General features: G+C 39.2%; 1 protein-coding gene across 4 annotated transcripts in view; it reads right to left on the bottom strand.

Moving 5' to 3' along the window:
- Positions 1–21144, bottom strand: part of ANO3 (anoctamin 3) — a 111738-nt gene that overhangs the window by 87425 nt on the left and 3169 nt on the right. Inside the window, exon 1 of one of the 4 annotated variants that reach the window (XM_071418299.1) lies at positions 3971–4198. The exons of 1 other annotated variant lie outside the window; for it this stretch is intronic. Coding sequence is in view for 2 of the 3 variants with exons in the window: in XM_071418297.1 (XP_071274398.1) it covers positions 1866–2019 (154 nt within the window). In the remaining variant the exon portion in view is untranslated. Of the gene's footprint in view, positions 1–1865; positions 2035–2531; positions 2711–3970; positions 4199–21144 lie in introns of those variants that run through there. 2 more of the 4 variants (XM_071418298.1, XM_071418297.1) reach the window with 2 other exon arrangements.

Consider the following 21144-nt stretch of genomic DNA (forward strand, 5'->3'; position numbering starts at 1 on the left):
AGACTGATATAAAATACTAAATTAAAAGGAAAAAAGACACAACGTTTTTTGCTGCTGAGATCAGTGTCCATGAACTTCGGAGTACCAGATGCTCAGCTTCTTCTCAATACCTCATGGTAAGATGGTGAATTCTTGATTACCATTTACGTTTACTTAGTTTTGCTGTAGCCTTTTGCTCAAGATTTCATGTTATCCTTCCCCGTTCCTAAAAGTTTTAGGCTGAGAAAAGCAGTCTGAACTCAGGTACATTTTGTACAAAGCACACTGCATTTGAGAACTCTGGGAAAGCCACAGTCATGTTAGTCAATGCTGTACAGGTTACCCAGCTCCATAAAAGCATCATCTCCTCCAAAGCCTGATGACTGGCAAGGTACCTCAATCATCAGGATTTCTCAGGAATAAGGAGATGAGAACAATAATCTTCTCAAAAAGTAACTGTCAAAACTCACTTAGTTTTTACAAAGTTTTATGACTTGTGCAAACACAGTTTCATAAATCACAAGTCAAAGAACCTGAACATAGTTAAAGTTGGCAGACATTGTTGAGAGAGAAACTGAACACTAAACAAGTTTCAAAGGATGGCCTTGCCAAATAAGACTGGATACTTTGGAGAAATAGAACTATGAAAGATGCATTGCAGTGGGACCCACGAGGGGCAGTTTTAGATGGTTGGCTTTAAGGCATGGTGTAGCTAAAGCTGACAGGCCAAGAAACACTTGAAATGTCTTGTAATTAGGAAATAGTTGGCTTCTGATTGTGATGGTATCAATTATAACAGCTGTATTCTCACCCTTCATGTGAGACTGAAAACGGAATAAACGTTTTTAAAATGCCTCTCAGTTGCCCCATCTCTGGGTCAGAAAAGGGTATAATCTGACAAATGAAAGTTGGTTTTGGGGTTTTTTAAACATTATTACAGAACAGCTGCATTTTTTCCGAAGAGCCTTGACAACAATTCTGGAGCTTGCTAATCGTTGCCATAATGTAAGAAATGTTGTCTTATGAAAAAGGACTAACACTGTAGCTTCAAGGCTTCTAATGCTTTTACAAATGTAGACTTGACAGTTGAAAAAATACATTTTTATACTAATTAATTACCTTTGAGCCTGAATAAACTAGACTTTTTACAGTCTGAGACAGCACCACTCATTATTGCACACAAGTCTGGCATTAAATGCAAAACCTCTACAGCAAGGAAGTAAATTTATTATGGGATTACCAGAATGGAAAAAGCACTTTGAATTATTTATTTTCAACTAACCAGTCAAAGAGAAGAACTTGAATGAGGCAAAATCCAATAAGTGACCTCATGATTTATGCATAAAGAATACCATTTCCTATCATAATTTATACCATACTGCACTATAAGAATTTTAAAAAAAGTTTGTCAATAACTGAAAGAGAACAAAGTGAGAGAAATCTTGGTTCATCTGATCCATTGAAGTAGAATTAGACATAAAAAATATAGAAAAATATTGGTGCCATGGTCAAGAAATAAATAAAAAAAGTTCATTGAGAGAATTACCTTTTTTCTAACATGAACACAATACAGGTTTTATGGTGATGGTAATCACAACTGGAAATTCACCTTTATATTTGCTGACCAGCAAAGAGCTTCTGTTTGGCAATTAAAATCCCAGACAAAAAAAAGCAACTCAATACACAGACTGAACCCAAGTTGTATCTGCACCTACAACACCAGAGCCCTGCTCACAATTACAGCTAATATTCTTCCTCTACTTTTGTACTTGGCTAACAGGATGACACGAAGACTAAAACCTAAAAACAAACCTACTAACAACCGCAGTGAACTCTAGAGGCTGAACGACCTGTCCTATCACGCATGTAGGCATCTTTAGACTCACCTGTACGGTGAGAACCAAAGCAGCACCTCCCTTCGGCAAGAAAAACTTGGGCGGGGCCGGGCCGGGCCCTTGGGCCCCCAGCCCCGGGCGCGGACAGCTCCGGGCTCGGCCCCGCCGCAGCCGCATTGACGCCCAGCAAAGCATCCGAGAGCATCGGTGCGCCTCCGGAGCAGGAGCGGCCACGGCCGCATGCCGGCACCCCGGGCAGGGTGCGGGCACACACACAGAACGCGCCGGCACCCGCGGGCGATCCCGCACGGACACGGCGGCCAGACCTGCGCGTCCCCCCTGAGGCTGCCCTCCCTCAGGCTGCCCTCCCCTGAGGATGGCATCCCTCAGGCTGCCCCCCCTGAGGATGCCCTTCCCTGAGGATGGCATCGCTCAGGCTGCCCCCGCTGTGGCTGGCATCCCTCAGGCTGCCCTCACCGCAGCTGCCCCCCCTGAGGCTGGCATCCCTCAGGCTGCCCTCACCGCAGCTGCCCCCCCTGAGGCTGCCCTCCCCTGAGGCTGGCATCGCTCAGGCTGCCCCCGCTGTGGCTGGCATCCCTCAGGCTGCCCTCACCGCAGCTGCCCCCCCTGAGGCTGCCCTCCCCGTGCCCCCGCTCCCGCCGGGCGGGCAGGTGCGGTGGCCTCCCGATGGGTGCGCACGGCGGGGCTCGTACTGACCTTTCTGCTGCCGAAAGGACTGGATGGAGCCCGAGTGGTGAACCATGCTGGCGGAGCGCAGCCTCCCAGCTGCCAGCCCGCCGGCTGCGGCGGCGGGGGGCGGGCACCCAGCGGCGCGGCCCGGCCCGGCGCGGCCCGCCGCGCAGCGGAGGCCGGGGGAACGAAGGGCCCGGGGAATGGCGCCGGCAGCGGCCGCGGGGGAGGCGGTCACGCCGGGCCCGGGGGGCGAGGGGCGGGTGCGGAGCCGGGGCTGCGCCTCCGCCCGCAGCCCGGGCCGGGAATGGTGCCAGCGGGAATCGGTGGGAAAGGCAGCGCGCACCCCGCTGAGGAGGAGCGCTGGCCGCAGCCCCGTTATCCCTATTGCCTGGCTGTGCCCTCGTCTCCCTTTTTAGAAGACATCAGGTGTTCCTATTGAGGTGAAGGGCAGCGAAGTAAAAATTGCATCTCCTTTACGCGGCTGCGTTTAAATCTCAAGGTTGTGAGTTAAGTTGCTGTTACATCGCCTCCATCCCCGTCCTCACACCGCATCCCTAAGTTGCATCACAGCTTTTTTATTTCTATGTATTTTATAAAACTTAGAGTCTCAACCTCACTGCAGATGATTTTTTACATGATACTAAATTACAAATTCAAGCCTGATGTGGCCCATTTCTATGCTATTTGTATCATAATTTCCCCTTTCTCTACGGTGTGTGCCAGTAGCTCATTCTAGACAACAGAAGATTCAAACTAAAAAGAGTTTTATTTCTTTCCTTGTTGCTCTCTGCTCACATTATTCTCTCTGGATGCTGAATAAGTTCTATGGTAGCATCCTTCAATTCCTGTACAATGTTTTGGGTTTCTTTTTTAATTTTTTTTTCTACCACAATAATCTGGGGGGTTTTGTCCTCCTAAATTATTTCAGTCAAATATTCTAGCCTGCATCTAGGAGTATCTATATCCTCTTCTCCATTTAGGGATACAAACATTATTTACTCATCAGAAGTTAATTCAATCACCTAACTGGCTCAGGTTACTACAGTATCCTTTAAAGTCTGTGGCTCCATTTGTATCCTGTCAGATTTCCTCTGACAGTAAAGGCAGAACTTCCCCATAGCTGACTGGGGCTTGTCATGTACAATCTGCTAAAAAAATTACATAAATGCCACCTCATACTATGGTCTGTACTATAAATTGTACTACTTTGTCTATATGGGTGTAGTTAACCAAACAAGATGGATACACACCTTTTTTGTGTGTGTAAGAATGTTTTTCCACTATGAAAACATATTAAACAACCATATATAGACCAATAAATCCATGCATGTAGAAAGGCAGGCAAAATAAAAATTGCATCCTAACTGGTGAGGTATTCCCCAGCACTTTTTTTAGAGTACAACAGATACTGCTCTTACATAACACGCAGCTGACACATCCATAAGGGGAAAAAATAAACTTACCTCCTCAGGATAGCTGACCACATTTCGGGTTGCTTTGCAACATTTGCAGAAGGTTTCTTGTTAGTTTCAGAAAAGATGCAGAAGCTATAGTGCTATAGTATGCATCTTACTCATTTTTTGGTCTCCAGTGGCAGCCTGCACAGTGAAGGTAACAGATGAGGCATTCCTCTGCACTCCTGCAATTTTAGAAAAGCTCCTCAGAACAGCTTTTTCCTGCTGAGATACAGCACTATAAATGTTGCATGGCAGAATAAGTCAGCCAGCTGACTTGCTGATCAACAAGTTCTGGCAAACTAAAAGCAAGCTAAAAAAAGAGGTAGAATAAAATCTTTATTGTTTACTTTCAAGCTTTAATGTAGACATCAGAGTGGATTCATAGAGATTAAAACCAAATCTATACCCTGAAAGTCAGCCAGAAAAAAACAAAAATAGAATATCATAAAAACTATAAACTTAATAAACATATGCAATCTGTAGCAAGCAAAGGTAGCTCTTCCACTGTAAGGGTCTAAACCTTTGTCAGGTTCTAGGACAGATCTATTCTTTGGGAAACCTTGGCTGACACTTTTTGACTTGCCTATGAAGTAGAAGAGCAGTGTGCATTGTGCTCCTTCTCTTAGCAGCACAAAATAAACGAGGGCCATTGCTGGCTCTCCAATGATGGTAATTACAAAATGCAGAGGGGAAGGAGAGGGGCTCCCAAGTAAAATTACAGAGGAAAGAGATTATCATACTCAGTCTTGGAAAAGAGGCTGTCAGCTGCCTGGTATTCAGGGCCATCCTTCTAATTTCTGGTCCACAATCCACAAGGATTTACAGAACTCCTGAATTCAAGCAGATTTCACTGACACTAGTAGATTTCAAGTAGATTTCACTGACATAATACACAAAATGATGGGAAGGCAGGGTAAGGCAGTGCTCAGAAATCCTGTACTGGATTAAATGCTGAGACTAGAAAATTATAAATTATATAGATTATAATTATAAAGCTCTATTTCTAACAGTAGGTGGTATGTATGCATGAAACTACAAGTAAGACATTTGAGGCTAAGGTCTGCAAAAGAGAAGAAAACCTACCTGTACAAAGGTAATTAATTTAATTTTTAAATTAAATCCTTCACACTGTCAACTGACTAAACTTAATAATTGTAAAATGTGATCATATAAGGATCTTGAAATATAGTCCTTTGGTAAGTAAGGAGAGTTTGAAGATCTTTTTAGAGCGCAGATAACAGAACAATTAAGAATTGATGGCTAAGATATGTAAGAAATGCATACATTCGTAGGCTTCATATGCCTTGGCTACATTGGCTTTGAAGGCCATTGAAATAAAAATCTACCCTCATAAGCACTGTCTAATGAAATATTTAGTGCTATTATGCTATGTCTCACAATTATCTCTTAGTAAGTTTTTATAAATCACTTCTAAAACCAATGAAAGATGGAGAGATCAGGATCAAACAGAACTAGGTTAAAATCTTCTGCCTTGACAATCAACAGAACCAAAATCGTGACTTAAAAACTTAAGGTTGATCACACTGAATGTTTAACCAAAGTTTTAGGTTTTTAGTTTTGACAGTGAGATTAATTCTCTGTGAGAGACATCATTTTTCATGAGATATTTCCTTATATCTTCTGACAAAGACTAAGATTTGGTCTTGCTTCATCATAATACATCTGGCTTTGTGAAAATCTGTATTATTTGAGATCTGCAAAACTTGGAAATTATAAGAACAGGAGGACTGAGTTGTTTTGCCACTAGAACAGGCTATGAGAAAGACATGCTTTAAATTAATTTTTGTACTTTTACAGTGCTTTTCAGAAAGTCAGATGAAATAGAACCCTAAATTAAAGCCTAATTCACCTGTGTTGTGTCTTTGCCAATTATTTCCTTAAGAAATATAGCCACCTCAAAAGTTGACTATAGCCAGTGTTAAGCATTGCCCAGAAAGAAAAGGGAACTTACTCCAAAGAAACTCATGAGGCTCAGCAAGCGCAAAATCCTGCCCCTGAAAAATCCCCATACATAATTCATGCTGAGCAGCAGCTCTAGCAGAAAGGACCTGAACTTTATGGGAAGCACTACCTTGAACACCAGCCAACTGTGCACTTCCATCATAAATAAAGAAACCTTAGGAGAAATGGAGCCAGCAGATGAAATTGGTATTAATCCCCTTTACTTGGCATGACTGTAGCTGTACCTGCAATTTTGTGTCTAGCTTTCCCACTTCACGCCCATTCAATTCAGGAAAGGTATTAGAAAATTGGAAAAGGTCCATAAAATGTTACTTAAGAAGGTCAGGGGTCTATAGTAAATAAACTGTGAGAAGTTGAATAAACTAGGCTAATTTAATATGAAAAATAAACTAAGGAGTTCCAGGAGCCTACCACTACTGGGAAACCACTTGCAAAGGTTACAGTAATGAACCCTTTATAGTCCTAAATGATCTGCTTAGTGACAATAGCCACACATCATGGCATGGGAGGCCCAGACTGAGCACTAGTAATGAGTTTTTACACATTGGTGAAACATCATCAGAGCATGTAACCCAAAAAGAGGTGAAATACCTGTCCTTGAAGGTTTTCAAAATATGCCTTGACAAAGCTGTGTCTGACCCAGTCTTGTGATGGAAATGGTAAAGCTGCAGAACAGGAGGTTGGGTCTGCAAGGGCTATAATAAAGGATGTAATAAAAATAAAATTCAAAGGAGTTGGAGCCAGATGGATTCAAAACAGGAAGTAGACACACAATTCCAAATTGTAATTAAAATAAGTCCTAAAGTTAATTTTTCATATCTACAGTAAAGGATTTTGTTGACTATGTGCTTATGCAGCTTTTCAAAGGACAAAACAGCAAGATGATATTACATCAAACATCTAATTTCTTAAATTCTTGTGGAGTACAGTTTCTTATAAATTTGCAAAAAAGGTTTTAAGACAGGATGATTCTTTAGTGTAAAATGTTTGAATAAGAGCATTAAATATTTACAACAGCACCCAAATTTACTTATTTTGTTATCAATTTTTATCTAATACATTTAAATAGTATGAAAATCAGTGTTTACAGAATTGTTGAGTCCACCTCTCAAGAAGAACAGCTCTGTACTACTTAATGTTCTGCAATGCAAGAATCATCTTGTTCAAATATTTGCAGGAATGTTGTTCCCAAATTTTTTGATCTTACTGAAAACAGTGAGAATTTTGCCATAGAGAGTAACACAATGATTCTCTCATGAAGCTGTCAGTCACTATGGAGAAGGTCTAAAAAGCAGATTTGCTAAAGAATGTGTTGATTAATTAAAAAACTGAACAACATATCGATAAAGATTTTACCTTGTGTTGCTAAGACACAAACTCTTGAAATCTCACTGATTTCCATATTTTAATATTTCATTTCTATGGTAATGTAAGAGACATTTTCTCCTGGTATCGATAGAATTTTCTTATATCCATGGAACTGTGTTTTCTACCTGATATAAAGTGTTTGGGATTCAATTCTGTAGCTCACTGCAATTGCATGCTTACTTTAAAGCTTGTAGTTTACTTTTATACATTCACGTTTGCATCCTGATCATCTCCCTGAATGGAGTTACTTTTGCAGTATGAGATTAATTTATCAAGCTACCACGAAAGAGAACCAAAGAAAGGAACTTCACAGTCCATATTTTTAGTAAAATTTCATTTTCCTCAGCCAAGAAACTCAATTTTCTGGTTAAATATTTGGGTCAAACACTAAACTGGAATTGTATAGAGTTCCTCATTCTTGTGCCCAATATACACTGGAATCCTTGGAACACACCTATATAGAAGTGAAAACATGAATGAATTTTGCATTGCTAAAAAGATTATAAAGAAAATATTAATGTCAAGAAACATTAAAAGGGTTAGAGGAAAAACTGAATTTTAATAGCAGCATCCAATTTACGTAACTATCCACATTTTTCAGGTAGGAAAACTTCTATATTGTGATATTTTTCTTTTCTATGACACATCTCAGTTTTCTTACTTCATATTTTATCATCTGAAGCAAACAGCAAGATTATTCTCCTCTAGCTCTGCAGTACCAGCTATCAAAATGCTGCAAAATATTTTTGAATCACAGCCTCATTTTTCAAGTAAGGAAGAAAATAATCAGCTAGAGTAATAAAAATCACTGTCAGTAATGAAACTATCCCTCCTCTAATTTGTTTTCACAGTGTAGACCTATTCTAGAAATGTGCCCATTGTTTCTTGAGTATCATATTCTTAGTACAAGGAGCTTCAAAAATTACAGTGCCAAATACTTTTAGAAACAAGACATTGACATAGTCCTTAGCTGCATAGTCTAAATTTACAGTTAAAAAAAACCAAAAAACTGCCATTTAGGTATTTCTTCCTAGATTTAGGAAAATTTTCTTGTCTTGTCTCTAAGAAGATCTGGTCTCCTGGGCAGTCAGTTCTTTGGTTTAGAGATTAACCCTCTATTGCTGCTTAGTGCAGTTTTGACAGCCAAGTCTTTCATCACCTTCAAGCTAGTTCTGTGCAGAAAACCTCTTAGTTCTTATTAATTATAATGGATTTAAATCCATTTCCTATTTGCTGATGGCTCATGGGAAAATTCAATGCAAAAGGAGAAAAGAAAAAGAAACCTTACTTATAAAACCATACAAAGTATATTCATGGTTAGAGCAAAATGTTACAAAGGCTGAATAAGCCTAAGAGAACAAATCTAGCTTGACAATTACACAGAGTTAAAGGCTTTCACTGCTCCTTTAAAAGCTATATAGTTCTGCCATCACTTTTTTTTTCTCCATATCCCTAAAGAAAACACCCATCATACTCTCTGTAAACTGACTGTCCTGTTTGTAATGTACACAAAGACATACAAAAAAAGACAATAATCCCTATTGCTACAAGTATTATGTACCCAGACCTCTTCCCTGGTGGTGTCTGGCAGGAAAAATGGAATAACACACATTATCTACAACATTGAAATACTAAAAATTACAATGAACAATATTAGTTCATCTTGACCCTGAGGAACTGCTCTGCAGGAAAGGAGACACGATAGGGAAAGCATTTATGCTTCAAAAAGGAGCCTGTGTTTGCAGAACAAAGCAGCAGGTGAGAACCTGAGGCAAACCAGGAATGTGGCCTTAGATGGTTGAACCTTTTTCTGTCTTTTATTTCTGTCATTCTGTCAGTTCTGGAGAAATAAAATGTGTGAAACAGTGCTCAAGGATGGTGGGAGGAAAATGCTCGCTGATACTTTGCAATAACTGTTTGAATATGAGGCACTTGTCAGTTTGATGTTGATGCTTCAAGAAGCAGATTTTGGGAGAGGCATCAGGAAAAGGAAGCATGCTGCAACTGCCTGCAGAGCTTTGTATTTATTTCAGATGAATCGGTTCATTATTTATCTGAGTTATTTATGCCATGGGGTATTTCTTTCACTGTAAGAATTCTCAAGGATAACTGATAAAACTAAAAAAAATTGAATGCTCACAAAACAGCTCACAGGTTCTGTTCTTCCTCCTTCCCAGGGGATTGCTCACACTAACTCTGTGCTTGTGGAGCTGTATCAGCCTGGCACCTAGAGCCTCTTATGCACAGAGATAGATTTATTCTCAGGAGAGGTAAGAGACTTGAAGTACCCATGAAGTGCATTGATGTAGCCTCCCTTACAGGCCTGGATAGAGAGAACAACAGAGATGCCACAGAGGTATGGAACATTAATATGGATGTAGATTTTACATTGCTAGGAAGCAGACTATTGCTTGCAGAAGGCAGTGGCTGGCAGGAGCTACTCCAGCTTTTTTCCTTTTCTGTTTTTTTTTTTTTTTAACAGAAGCTGTTGAAACTAGAAAATAATCCAGTTACAAGTAATTGCAAAGAACAAGTTAAAAACTGCATACTGTTTTCATCCATGAATTTTGTCCTCTAGGGGTCAACAAGGCCCTGTTTTAACTATCAATGGAGTAAGGGAGAGATAAGATATTAGGCATATTAAAATTTAAAAAACCCTCAAATGTTTCCTTTCTGAGCCTTTCTGGCCTTGGATTTATCTATCTGCACCCTACCCACACCTGGGCATTCAGTCCTAGGTTTTCCTCCCCTTTTCCTTGGTTGTTAATGTAACTGCATCTCCCAGTACCAAAGATTCATGGTGAAGGTTCTGGAAAGTCTAAGAAATAATTCAAATCTCTGCTCTCCCAAAGCCCATTTCACACCAATTGAATATTTATGTGACCACAGGGAAGGTATTTGGATGTCAAGTCATTCCAGCTGAGTGAAAATCGTTGCTGTGATAAACATTTAATAATTTATACAAAGCAGTGTCTCCCAGAATAACTTCTATAGGAGAAAGAAAAGAAACATCTGGTAGATAGGAGACACCTGGATTTTGAGAGGTTTGGTATACTCTGTATGTGACATAGTACTGCCACTATCACAGACAGCTATGGCAGCTTCTACATCCTTCAATTCTTGGCCAGGACCCACCCAGCTGCTTTGCTAAAGCCAAAGCATTGATATGTTCATGCCAAAGGCATGAAGAAATTTTCCTGAGGAGTTGTGCTCAGTGTGAGTTACACTCAGCTGAGGGGTTGAGTCAGCATTCTGACAGGACCAGGCTCCAGCAGCCAAACAGACACACAGCCCACTGGTAGGGCTGGGGTTGATCTGGGTAAGTCTGCTCACACAAGAAATTTTGGCTGGATTGATACCAAATGTAGTTCTGAAAGATCTAGAAAGGAAGTTAGCTTCCAATTTTCAAGTTTCTGCAATACTTGGCAAAAACCTCCCTTGCATTTCTCCAAAGCCATTTTTCCTATAAGTATCTATCAAAAGAAAGACACATTTGGAAAGCAAAATAAAATTAAGCTACATGAGTATCAACTGTAGTTACAAGCAAAAGTTAATTATGTATTCATGACATGCAAGCTTGTTACATCTTGTAAGGCTGAAGAATTGAGTAAGATGCAAATACACAGGCTGTAGTTTACAAAGGGTAAGAAAAAAGAGTGGAAACTATAGGACATTAAATATCAAAAAGCATGAAGAAGAAGCTAAATACTTAAGAAAATAGCTTGGGAAGCAATATGTATATATACATATATATATATTTAAATATGAAAGGTACTTAAGGAGTTTTTCTCATTATCCTGATCTGATTTTGTTCGTTTGTAAATTCACTTTGTACCTCTAAGATGAGCCTGTTTTGCCCCTGGAGTGTTTTCTTCAGGTCCTTATCTCAACTCATGGATGCTTTGTTCAATTTTCTCTCCTGTGCCCAGCTGTGGCAGGGGCAGGCAGGTGAGCGAGCGGCTTCCGTGGTGCCTGGTGTTGGCCAGTGTCAAACCACAACAAAGCTTTTCCCCTCTCTGGCTCCAAGGAGCTGCAGCAGTAATCTTTCAGCTGCTTTGAGGGAACTGAAGCCCACTTGCTAGTTCAAGACCAGAGACCTGGGACCCATGGGAGCAGCATCACCCCATGCCAGCCCCAAGCCTCGGGGAGCACCTGTACACTGAGACAAAAGGCCAGCAAGGTCATAAAGCTGGAATCCAGAAATATGGTTTCTAGCTGAAGCAAACATCTCCCTGTTTATTTGTGATTAATTAGTAAAATCATCATAATGGCTCACACAATCAAAAGCAGAAGATCTTCACCATGGACTATGAAATCCCATCTCTTACACCCCGTTGCTCCATGGTGTAAACAGCTATGTTTGGTTTAGCCAGAGACACTACAGACTTTTTTATTAACTCAGAACAGTGCTTGCTGGAAGTGTAATAATATAACTGAAGTTCCTGTGATCTCATTTGTAAAATAGTGTTAAGCAAGTACTGCACACCAAGTATTGTCAGCAAAAAACTGCCAAAGCTGTAATTGTTAGGACATAACAACAGGTTATTTTGTAGTATATCTTGACTTGCTTTTTGTTTTTTTTCTCTGCACATAACTGATCTTGGTTGTACTCTTCCTCCCAAACATATTTACAGCTTTTAATGATAATGGCAGAGAGAAATATTTACACATCTTCTCAAAGGCAACATGTACAAGTTGCCTTTGAATCTGCAAGTCATCATGCCAGCAAACTATCAACAATACCAGATGGCAGGGGATTTCTTTAATGCTTTCCATTCCACCATCAGTCACTCCCTGCTGCATAACACATCTAAAATCCATTGAAGGGTTTAAATACGTTTGGGCATTGTTTGTAGCAAACCATCTTTTCACCCCAAGTATTCTTACACCACCAAGAGGTAGCATACCTCCCCAGAAGGGAAGTTCCAACCCAGCAGAGGACTTTGTCCTTGGGACACAGTGCTGCTGGAGCACCAAGTGACAATGGGACAGTGGCTTAGACAGGCAAGGTCCCCTGTGTTTGCAGCCGCAGCAAAAGTTGGTTTGTAAGCTCGGGTTTCCAGCAGGCAAGAAGAAAACAGTGCCCTCAAAATTATCTGTGCCTTCTACACGCTGTGAAAGAAAGCACGTAATTTTTCTGAGAAATTTTCTAGACAGTTTGTAACCTCAGGTTTGAAAGGCTAACGTGGGGTTTACATATTATATAAACTGTTAATTTTATTCAATTCTTCCCTTCAAGAGCTCAACACAGAGGAGTTTGTTTATTTGAAAAGTAGAGACAGCATTTTCTCAGGTGTTGACATGCCTGCTCTTTGAAATATGACATCTATCAAGCCAAGTCAAGCTACACCCCAGCAAGAACAATTCTTATTTGTTCCATTCTGGCATCTGGGCCAGGAAGAACTTGAGGAAGACACTTTTTCAGCTAGTTCCACCATTTGTTCCTTTAGGCTACTACCCCATTGACTCCAGAAACCTGAAAATAGTTGGTGACATCTGCTCAAGGTCTCTGCTGAGTTAAGGACAAGAGCACTAGCTGGGGTGTCATTCAGCCAGCCTTTCTTATGCCACTTTCATGTTTCCAAAGCAAGAGAAGAGAGAAAGCCAAAAGAACAATCTCAAGGTAGTTTATAAATAAAGTAATAGCCTTCAACCTAACTCCTCTTTCAAAAATTGAACTCTATTAAAAAAAAGAAAAAGCCAAACACCAAAACCACACAGCAGCAAGCAGAAATATATTCACACTATATGAAGCAAATACAGAACTTAAAGGCATAGAACTTAAATGCAAAATAATAAACTTTAACTGCCTTGTGCCTTACTGGACAGAGAAAAAAAAGTTTGTGTTAGTAAAAATAATGAAAAATGCTTTTCTGACACCAAAAATATTTCCAAAGATAATTTAGTTTTCAATCAAGAAAATCAATCATGCACAACCAGAAGTTCTCAAATGCCTTTAAAATTTTGAAAATACCTGCCTAATGCTTCATGAGACACACTTCTGGGCAGTTCAATTTACAAAAGATAGCATAAAAGGTAAAAGATAGCATTTTATCAATTGATTATTTAATCAAGTTACACGAACCAGGAAACCAATTATTGCAATAAATCAGTTACTTAATAAAGCACTTCTTTCTCCTTTTAGAAAACGAACTCCTCAATCTCAGAAAAATTTCAGCCAGCAAAGAATTGCAGACAAGATTCTGTCTTTTGCCATGTCCTTATAAGCCACCATCAAGTTTAACACTGACTTAAATGACCATGTAGTCAGGGAATACCAGAACTGTGGCCTGCACTTACCTTGCTAAGTCTAAAAACTTGTTCATTTTTTTAGCCCAAAAAAACCACCTCTATTAGATTCTACTTGGCTTGGATATCACATAGTCCAAATTTGAAGCTCATTGTCCAAAGATTTCAAGGAAGCACAGGCTGAGCTTTTGTTTCTTACAGCATTCATACAAAGAAGTGAATCAATGATTCTGTGAACACAGATGCAAAAAAAGCCAAAGCACATTTTACCTATTGATCTGTACAGTCACACATCCAAGCACAAATCCCCCATCAAGGTAGTTAAGGAGAAAGGGAGTCAGAAAGGTTATTCATGGGAGAATACACAAGACAAAAATAAATTAGCCATGAAGCTGTGCCTAAAAATCAATTTTATGTTCTGCAGAAAGACTGCATGATAAGAACAGAGGCAAAGTTCTCAGGACCACCATGTTAACACAGTAATTTCTGGCAAAGTAAACCAAAGAGGAATTCCAACACCCAAAAAAGCAAACAAAAAAATTACCTGAATATATTTCATTATCTAAGTAACACAATGCTTATCTATTTCTAGTGATTGATTCCAGAGTCCATCAGTGACATGCACATGCCAGAATCATATCTTTAAAGAAACTGTTGGATCATGTTTTCAGTGTTGGAGATGGGTTTACTCACCATCAACAGACAGTAGTTTTTCCACCACTCTCCAGTTTTTGTCCTAAAAATTCCACAAGGAGCTACCAAGTTCTGCCAGGGCAAAATTCTGCATTCTTCTTGAGTAAATTCACTACTTAGTTTTTCTAAGTGTGTTGCTTAGTGTGGAACTGTGGTTTGGATTTGCTCTGAAAAGAGGATCGATAATGTGGAGATGTTTCTATTACTGCTGAGCAGTGCTCAAACAGTGTAAATGACTTTTCTGCTGCTCCCTCTGCCCCAGCAGAGTAGGCTGGGGGCACACAAGGAGCTGGGAAGGCACACAGTGAGGGCTGCTCACCCCAAATGACCCAGAGACGTCCCACACCATAAAGAAGGGGAAAGAAGAAATGGGGAACAATTGGAGTGATGATTACATTTGATGCAGCCCTGATTTCCAAGAGATGGCTGACCACCTGCCCATGGGAAGCGGGGAATTAATTCCTTTTTTTGCTTTTCTTGCATTCACTGCTTTTGCTTTGCTTTTTAAATTGTTTTTATCTCAACCCTCGAATTTTCTCATTTTTATCCTCTGGCTTTTCTCCCCCATCCCCCTGGTGGCTTTGTGGTACTTAGTCGCTGCAGAGGTTGAACCACAACAAAAAGAAAAAAGAAAATATGAAAAAGTTAACTTTTGCTCCAAGTCTTACTTCCAAATAAAGCAGAGACAGGGACCACCTCTATGACTTCATCTATAGTGCAACTGTAAGACTATGATATCTATGTTAAGAAAATACTGGAAACTCCAGTCTCAATACTGGTCATGTCTGATTTTTTTAATTAGCAACATTTTACAAGCAATCCTACGTTTGTATATGTCACTGTCATATTTTCTGAAAAATCCCTTTGCCCAGGATTCGTCTCCTGGGAAGCTGAGAAGCCTCAGAGAAAAAGGAAAACAATATTATCTCATTTGCTTCTCCTGTGTTTTGCTGCTTTGGAATGTGGTTTGGAGATGGTTTATCCAACAGGTGATGGTTTGATTGGTTTCATGTGAATTGTTTTAATGACCAGTTACAGTCCAGCTGTGTCAGACTCTGAGGAGAGAGTCACTGGTTTTTCATTATTATCCTTTAGCCTTCTGTAAATATCCTTTCTCTATTCATTAGTATAGTTTTAGTATAGTATTCTTTTATATACTATCATAAAATAATAAATTAGCCTTCTAAGAACATGGAGTCAGATTCATCATTTTCCTCCCTTTGTCCAGGGGACCCTGAAAATACCACATGTATACCTTCCCAAACACTGTCAATTACTCTGCCTCTGATTCTAGTACCCAAAATCATGCCAAACAACATGCAGTGAAAAGGCATCTTGTAATTTATCAGTACCTACTTCAAGAAGTACAAGAACTAAACCTTCAAGATAACAAGATGGTCTAAAAGGAATTGCAAAATGACAAATGTTGACAGATGATTGCAAACTGAATACAGTGCCTCCACAATTAAGTTTTTCCTCTTTTAAATGTGAAAATAGTAACAAACATTGAGCTTATTGGTAGCCTTGAAACACCATGAAAGGGGCCAAATGGGAAAGGCTGAAGAGTAAACAAGGAAGTCAAAACTTAAGGTCCTGTTGTTTTCTAGCCCAAATTAGCACAAAGCCTTATAGTTTCTATGGAAACTTGTCTGTTTGGCACCATAAGAAAAAGTTGCAGTCTCAAAATGAGAAATAAGTCAGAGTGCTAAAAAAGTGATGAAATTAATGTTAAGGTACTGAAAGCTACCGAAAGGTAAACTGCCGGTCGTAAGGAAGAAACCAAAGACGCATGTTTAAAATATATTATGCTTACAAAAAATTGTCACTTCAAAAGTGGAAAGGAATGAGAAAACTGACTTTAAAAACCCAAACCAAACAAAAACAAACAAACAAAACCACAAACAAACAAAAAACTGAAAACAAAAACCAACCAACCAAAAAAAAAAAAATCACCTTGTAATGTGAAGCGAAATTCCCAAATGAGATGAAACCAAAAATGTTGATGGGCAGATGAGGCAAGTCACTTTTGTGCAAAGGCCAGGAAAAATTTAGCAATTTGAGCAGAGAGGAAGATTGTTTTAAGAGCATTATAATGAGTAAAACAAAAGGAAGACAATAACATTTTCTTGCTGAGAAGAAAAATGAGAGCAACAGACCTTGTCAAACTTTGAAAAAATGAGATATACAGAAAGAAAGGGATCAACACTGGCAACAAAATGGGAAAAGAAGATTTTGAGTCAAATTCCTAGTGTTATTAGTGTTTTCAGGGATAATCATAAGATGATCAGTTCTAGAGAGCCTTTTTTTCCTCCCAGACTCATGTTGCACCCTTTACCCCAGGCTGGAACTCGGTGAAGGCAGTGGTGTGGGACCATCTACCTCAAGTGACTGAACTCTGCATTTTCCCCAAGATGAGTTCCACAACTCTTGCAGTGCTTCAATGCTGCTCAGTTGGAACAAGTGGTAGGATATCTTTGAAGATAGAAACCTGAAAACCTGACCAAGATGCTTTCCTGTTTTCCTCTCCTCTGAAATAGTGGATACTGATTGTTGCCACCACAGGATATCAAACAAGTGATTTTTGACCTGAGTCTTTATAGGAATTCCTTTGGGTTATTAGGGCAGAAGAAGGTAGCAGTTCCCTCCCCATTATCTGTGCTTTGCTTTCCCCAGCACAGCAAAGGAGCTCAGAAGGAAAGCATGTGGAAATCAGAAGAGCAGAAAACAAAATTTTATAAAAATAAAAGTAATAGGCATCCCATTTAATTCTACTGTAACAAATACTATTAACAGAAAGAGAACATGCCAAAAAAATGTGTTGTATTAAACTCGTGCGATGTGAATTTTGAGGACGACAAGATGTCTATAAATAAATTAAGAAAAACTATTTGTACTTGTTTGAATGACCCTCACAATTTCCTTCCTGAGGTAAGTGAAGAAGCCAGTCATATCCTGTGTGAAAACTACGTACAAACTGCATTCTTCCAGAAATGAAGAAAAAAGGTGAAACCCCTGAGCATTTGTTACATCATTTAGTTAAACTAGCCAGAGGACAAGGTAAAATCACTCTCAAAAAGAATAAGATGTCATTCAGCTTATTTTGATTACCTGTGAATTGAGAAGGTTTATGTTCTCCTTAGGTTTTTATTAAGAAAAATAAAAAGAGTGCATAAACATAGAGAGTTCATTATTCCTACCTGGAGTATTGAATTACTCCAATTTCCATCTAGTTTTGACAGAACTTTTAGTCAATTGAAGTGAGCAGCAACAATTGGCAACTGATACTAGCTGTTCTACAGAGTCTCAAAGAGCAGGAAAGCCAACCATCCTAGCAAATTCATATTCTATTCCTATTGTTCTTTATTGTATGAGAGAAAACTTTCAGAGTTTTCTCCCATAAAACAGAGTTCATGGATTTTTCAAGACAGACATTTCTAAGAAACACACAGGTCAATATAATTGCACTTTGATTCATACACTCCAGGGACTGCCTTTCTGAAAGACTGACTTTATTAAATCCAGTCTTTATTCTGTCAAAGTGAGTTTTAAAATAAGGCATTTTGCCTTGCCAAAGCTGAAGGGGCAAGAACCTCTATTCATTACTATTTTTCTCTTTAAAGCCACACTAACAGAGCTTGCCCTAGCCAGGATCCTGGAAGGGAAGGCATGCAGACCTGGGACAAAAGAGAATCAGGCAGGAGGAGCATAGAGTATGGCAACATGAGATTTTGATGGTGGTTCAGTTAAATAATTCATTTGTTCACTTAGGTTCAGCATAATGTTTTTTGGGTGAAGGAAGGATTGAGTAAACTATTACTTCTACAAGGGTGTTTTTCTTGGATGTTTTTTGAGTGTCAAAATCAAAACCTTTAGAATATAAAAGGCAAAGGTGTACCAAAATAAGATGAAAATAATCTAAAATGTGGGCTGACTCAAGTTAATTTAGTGATTTTATGAATTTCTGATATTTAGTTCTTTCTCAATGCCTAGGTAGGGAAAGCAAAAATCAGTTTTGACCTCCTACTCATGGTCCCAGTGCCATGCCCATTATCACTAGCCTGTTAATCCTTATTAGGTCAGGAAAAGAATGGGAGAAAAACAAATTAAGGAAAAGAACAGTTAGTGCACCTACCAGAAGAAGACTTTGCTAACAAGAGAGTTTATTTTCTACAAGGAAGCCCCAGAAAAAAAGTTTTTTCAAGATGTTCAAGAAGGCACTGTAGAAATTAGCATGTATCTCAGTACTCAGGTAGGACAAACAGTTCATCTTCAACATACATCATTAAGTGCTTTTGAATCAAATTTGGCAAACAATTTACTACCTTTTTGGTTAACAACACCTTAAAAAAATTAATATTGGCATCTGACTACAATCTGAGTTTACAGAAAGCCTGTTGCATTAAAACACAAAAATATAGCAGCAGAACAAAGAGGACTATCGCTTACTTAAAAGATTTATGATACATCATGTAATTTAGAGTGCTGTTTTGAAGTGCTATCTGTTTTCTTTTCATACACAAAAGAATATATGCATTTTAGAAATAATAATCCTAAATAGTCAAATCTTCAAAACAGAAGCCTGAGGCTACCTGGTCCCAAAAACTATACAGCCAGACAGTTTTGACATAGCTGTCCTGCCACAAGAGGTCGATGTATTTGGATCTGAGTGACTCCAACATGCCCTCCCTCTTCCCCCGCAAAGGCAGGAGCACAAAATGAGAGAGATCTAAATGATTACAAATACTTTTGCATATAGAGATACATAATTCCTCAAGATACCATTCCCAATTTCTCTTACCAGCAAAACAGCACACTTTAGGACTGTGGTTAATAGGCAGCCAAATCCTTTCTCACCATATTCTTCTGGAAAAAGACACTGGAGTCTGCCAGTACCACTCAGAACTTCCTATTTATAACATTCAGCTCCTGCACAGAAAATTCCATATAATTCTCTCTCTCCCATGATGTCCTTTCTAAATTTTACTAAACTTGTGTTTTCAGGAAGAAAAATAAAAATAGGGTTTTTTTTCTTTGCTTATTATTTTGGTTTTTTTAAATCAGATTAACGTAGGTAATATTACAATGCTGGTACAAATATCACAGGGTTTATAAAGTCTGCCAGAGTTTCTATACATTTTTGGTACTGTAATACTGAAACAACCCATATTTGGGGTCTCTAACACTGCAGGCAGGAATTGTATACAATGTACTAAGTGGCATTTGTTTCCTGACTGCATATTGTCTAGACACAGCCATCAGAACTTACAGTTAATTCAGTGTTCAAACATGAAATACAACTGTATTCTGCATCACCAGAGGAGCATCCTTTACTCACCAAAGTTATTGATTCATGGCCATCAGTCCATTCTACTTATGATGCTCACAGGCTTCAGACTTGGCTTTTTAAAACACATTGTTACGATTGCATACTGACACATAACTCAAGACTTAGCTTGCAAGAAACCTGAAATTCCTCAGTGACCTCCCCATCTACACTGAGTCATTTGGCATCTTCTAACATACTGGACACCTGCTTATCAATTTATGCTCATTATTCAAGTAAAAAGGACTTAAGCACACAGATAAGATGCAAGTATTTCACTGCTGTATTCAGGCTTTGCAGGTGTAAGACACACTGTTCTACAGGAAGAGTGCTCAGACTTCACTCTGGCTCCCATTTTTCCACTTTTGTTACCAAGCCTGCACTCATCTGTTTTGCAGCTATTGACCTCACATTTCAAATCAAGGCAAGTTTGATCTGTGAGGTCAGCATATCCTTTGCATAGACATAATTCTATTGCTACTGAGATAATTTGGGAAACAAAATCCACTATTACAAGTCATTAGTGTCTTTTCTTGGAGTCTACTAAAAGCCCCGTTCTCCATTGAAAGTAAATAGCCCATTAAATGAAGGAAGTGCATGTAAATGAAGTAAATGAAGAAGATAAATTATGCCTCTGGGAAAAGTTAAATTTTTGTGCTCAGTTTAGTTTCCATTTATCCACACACTGTAAGGACAGAAGTCATGACTCCTGGGGCAGAGGTGAATGCCTCAGTGTGTTAGGCCTCTCTGCTACCTCTGAATTATTCTTTAGATATGGGCTCATTTTGTGTATTATTAATGAAGTTCTAGTTCAGAGGGTAGTGCCAAAGAGTGATTGACCTTCCAGTTGGAGCTCATCTTTATTCCATCCCTGTATGAGCTAATATTCTCTTCCTCCTCCTTTCTCTTCACCTGCATTCATCATAGAAGATGCCCCAAAAAAACTCATCAGTGAAAGAACCACATTGAAGGCAAAACCCAGCAGGTGTTCTTCTAGCCTTGTACCATTCTAGTAAAAGTCACAGAGTCAAAGCCATGTGGTTTCCTGCATTTCTAATTTCAGGACAATTTGAGTGCAGTACTCTGACTTGGCCAATGAAGATTTAGGTCAAGTGTTTTCAGTCTCTTCCAGACTAACAAGAGATGAAGTGGAAAAGCAAATATCAGGGATAATAGGGTTTAAATCTGCACAAATATTTACATCTGCAATATTCAGATAAGCTTTGTTGGCTGTGAGAAGTCTGAAGAGCAAACAGACCAGGTCTGGGATGAAATTCTACTCACACCAGTACAACAGAGAAATGGTTCTCTATTTCTGTATTAGGAACAGCCTGTTTGCCATTGCAAAGTGCTGTTCTGTGACACTTGCATTCATGCTATATGTTGTAATAAAGACTCTTCTTTGCGGAGTACGTATCTTAAAAATCAAGATGGGTTTGATTTTTTAAAGATTGCTCAACATCTCTAAGATGTCAATCCCTCCCAACCCCACATTATCTGCCATGTCTAAAGTGTCACTGCTCCATTCAAGCTCTCCCCCAGAGAGAGTCCAGGTAATCTGAGC

Source organism: Agelaius tricolor, unplaced genomic scaffold (assembly GCF_023055355.1).
Source record: "Agelaius tricolor isolate 1412-34295 unplaced genomic scaffold, bAgeTri1.0.p SCAF_82, whole genome shotgun sequence".
Taxonomy (NCBI): Eukaryota; Metazoa; Chordata; class Aves; order Passeriformes; family Icteridae; genus Agelaius; species Agelaius tricolor.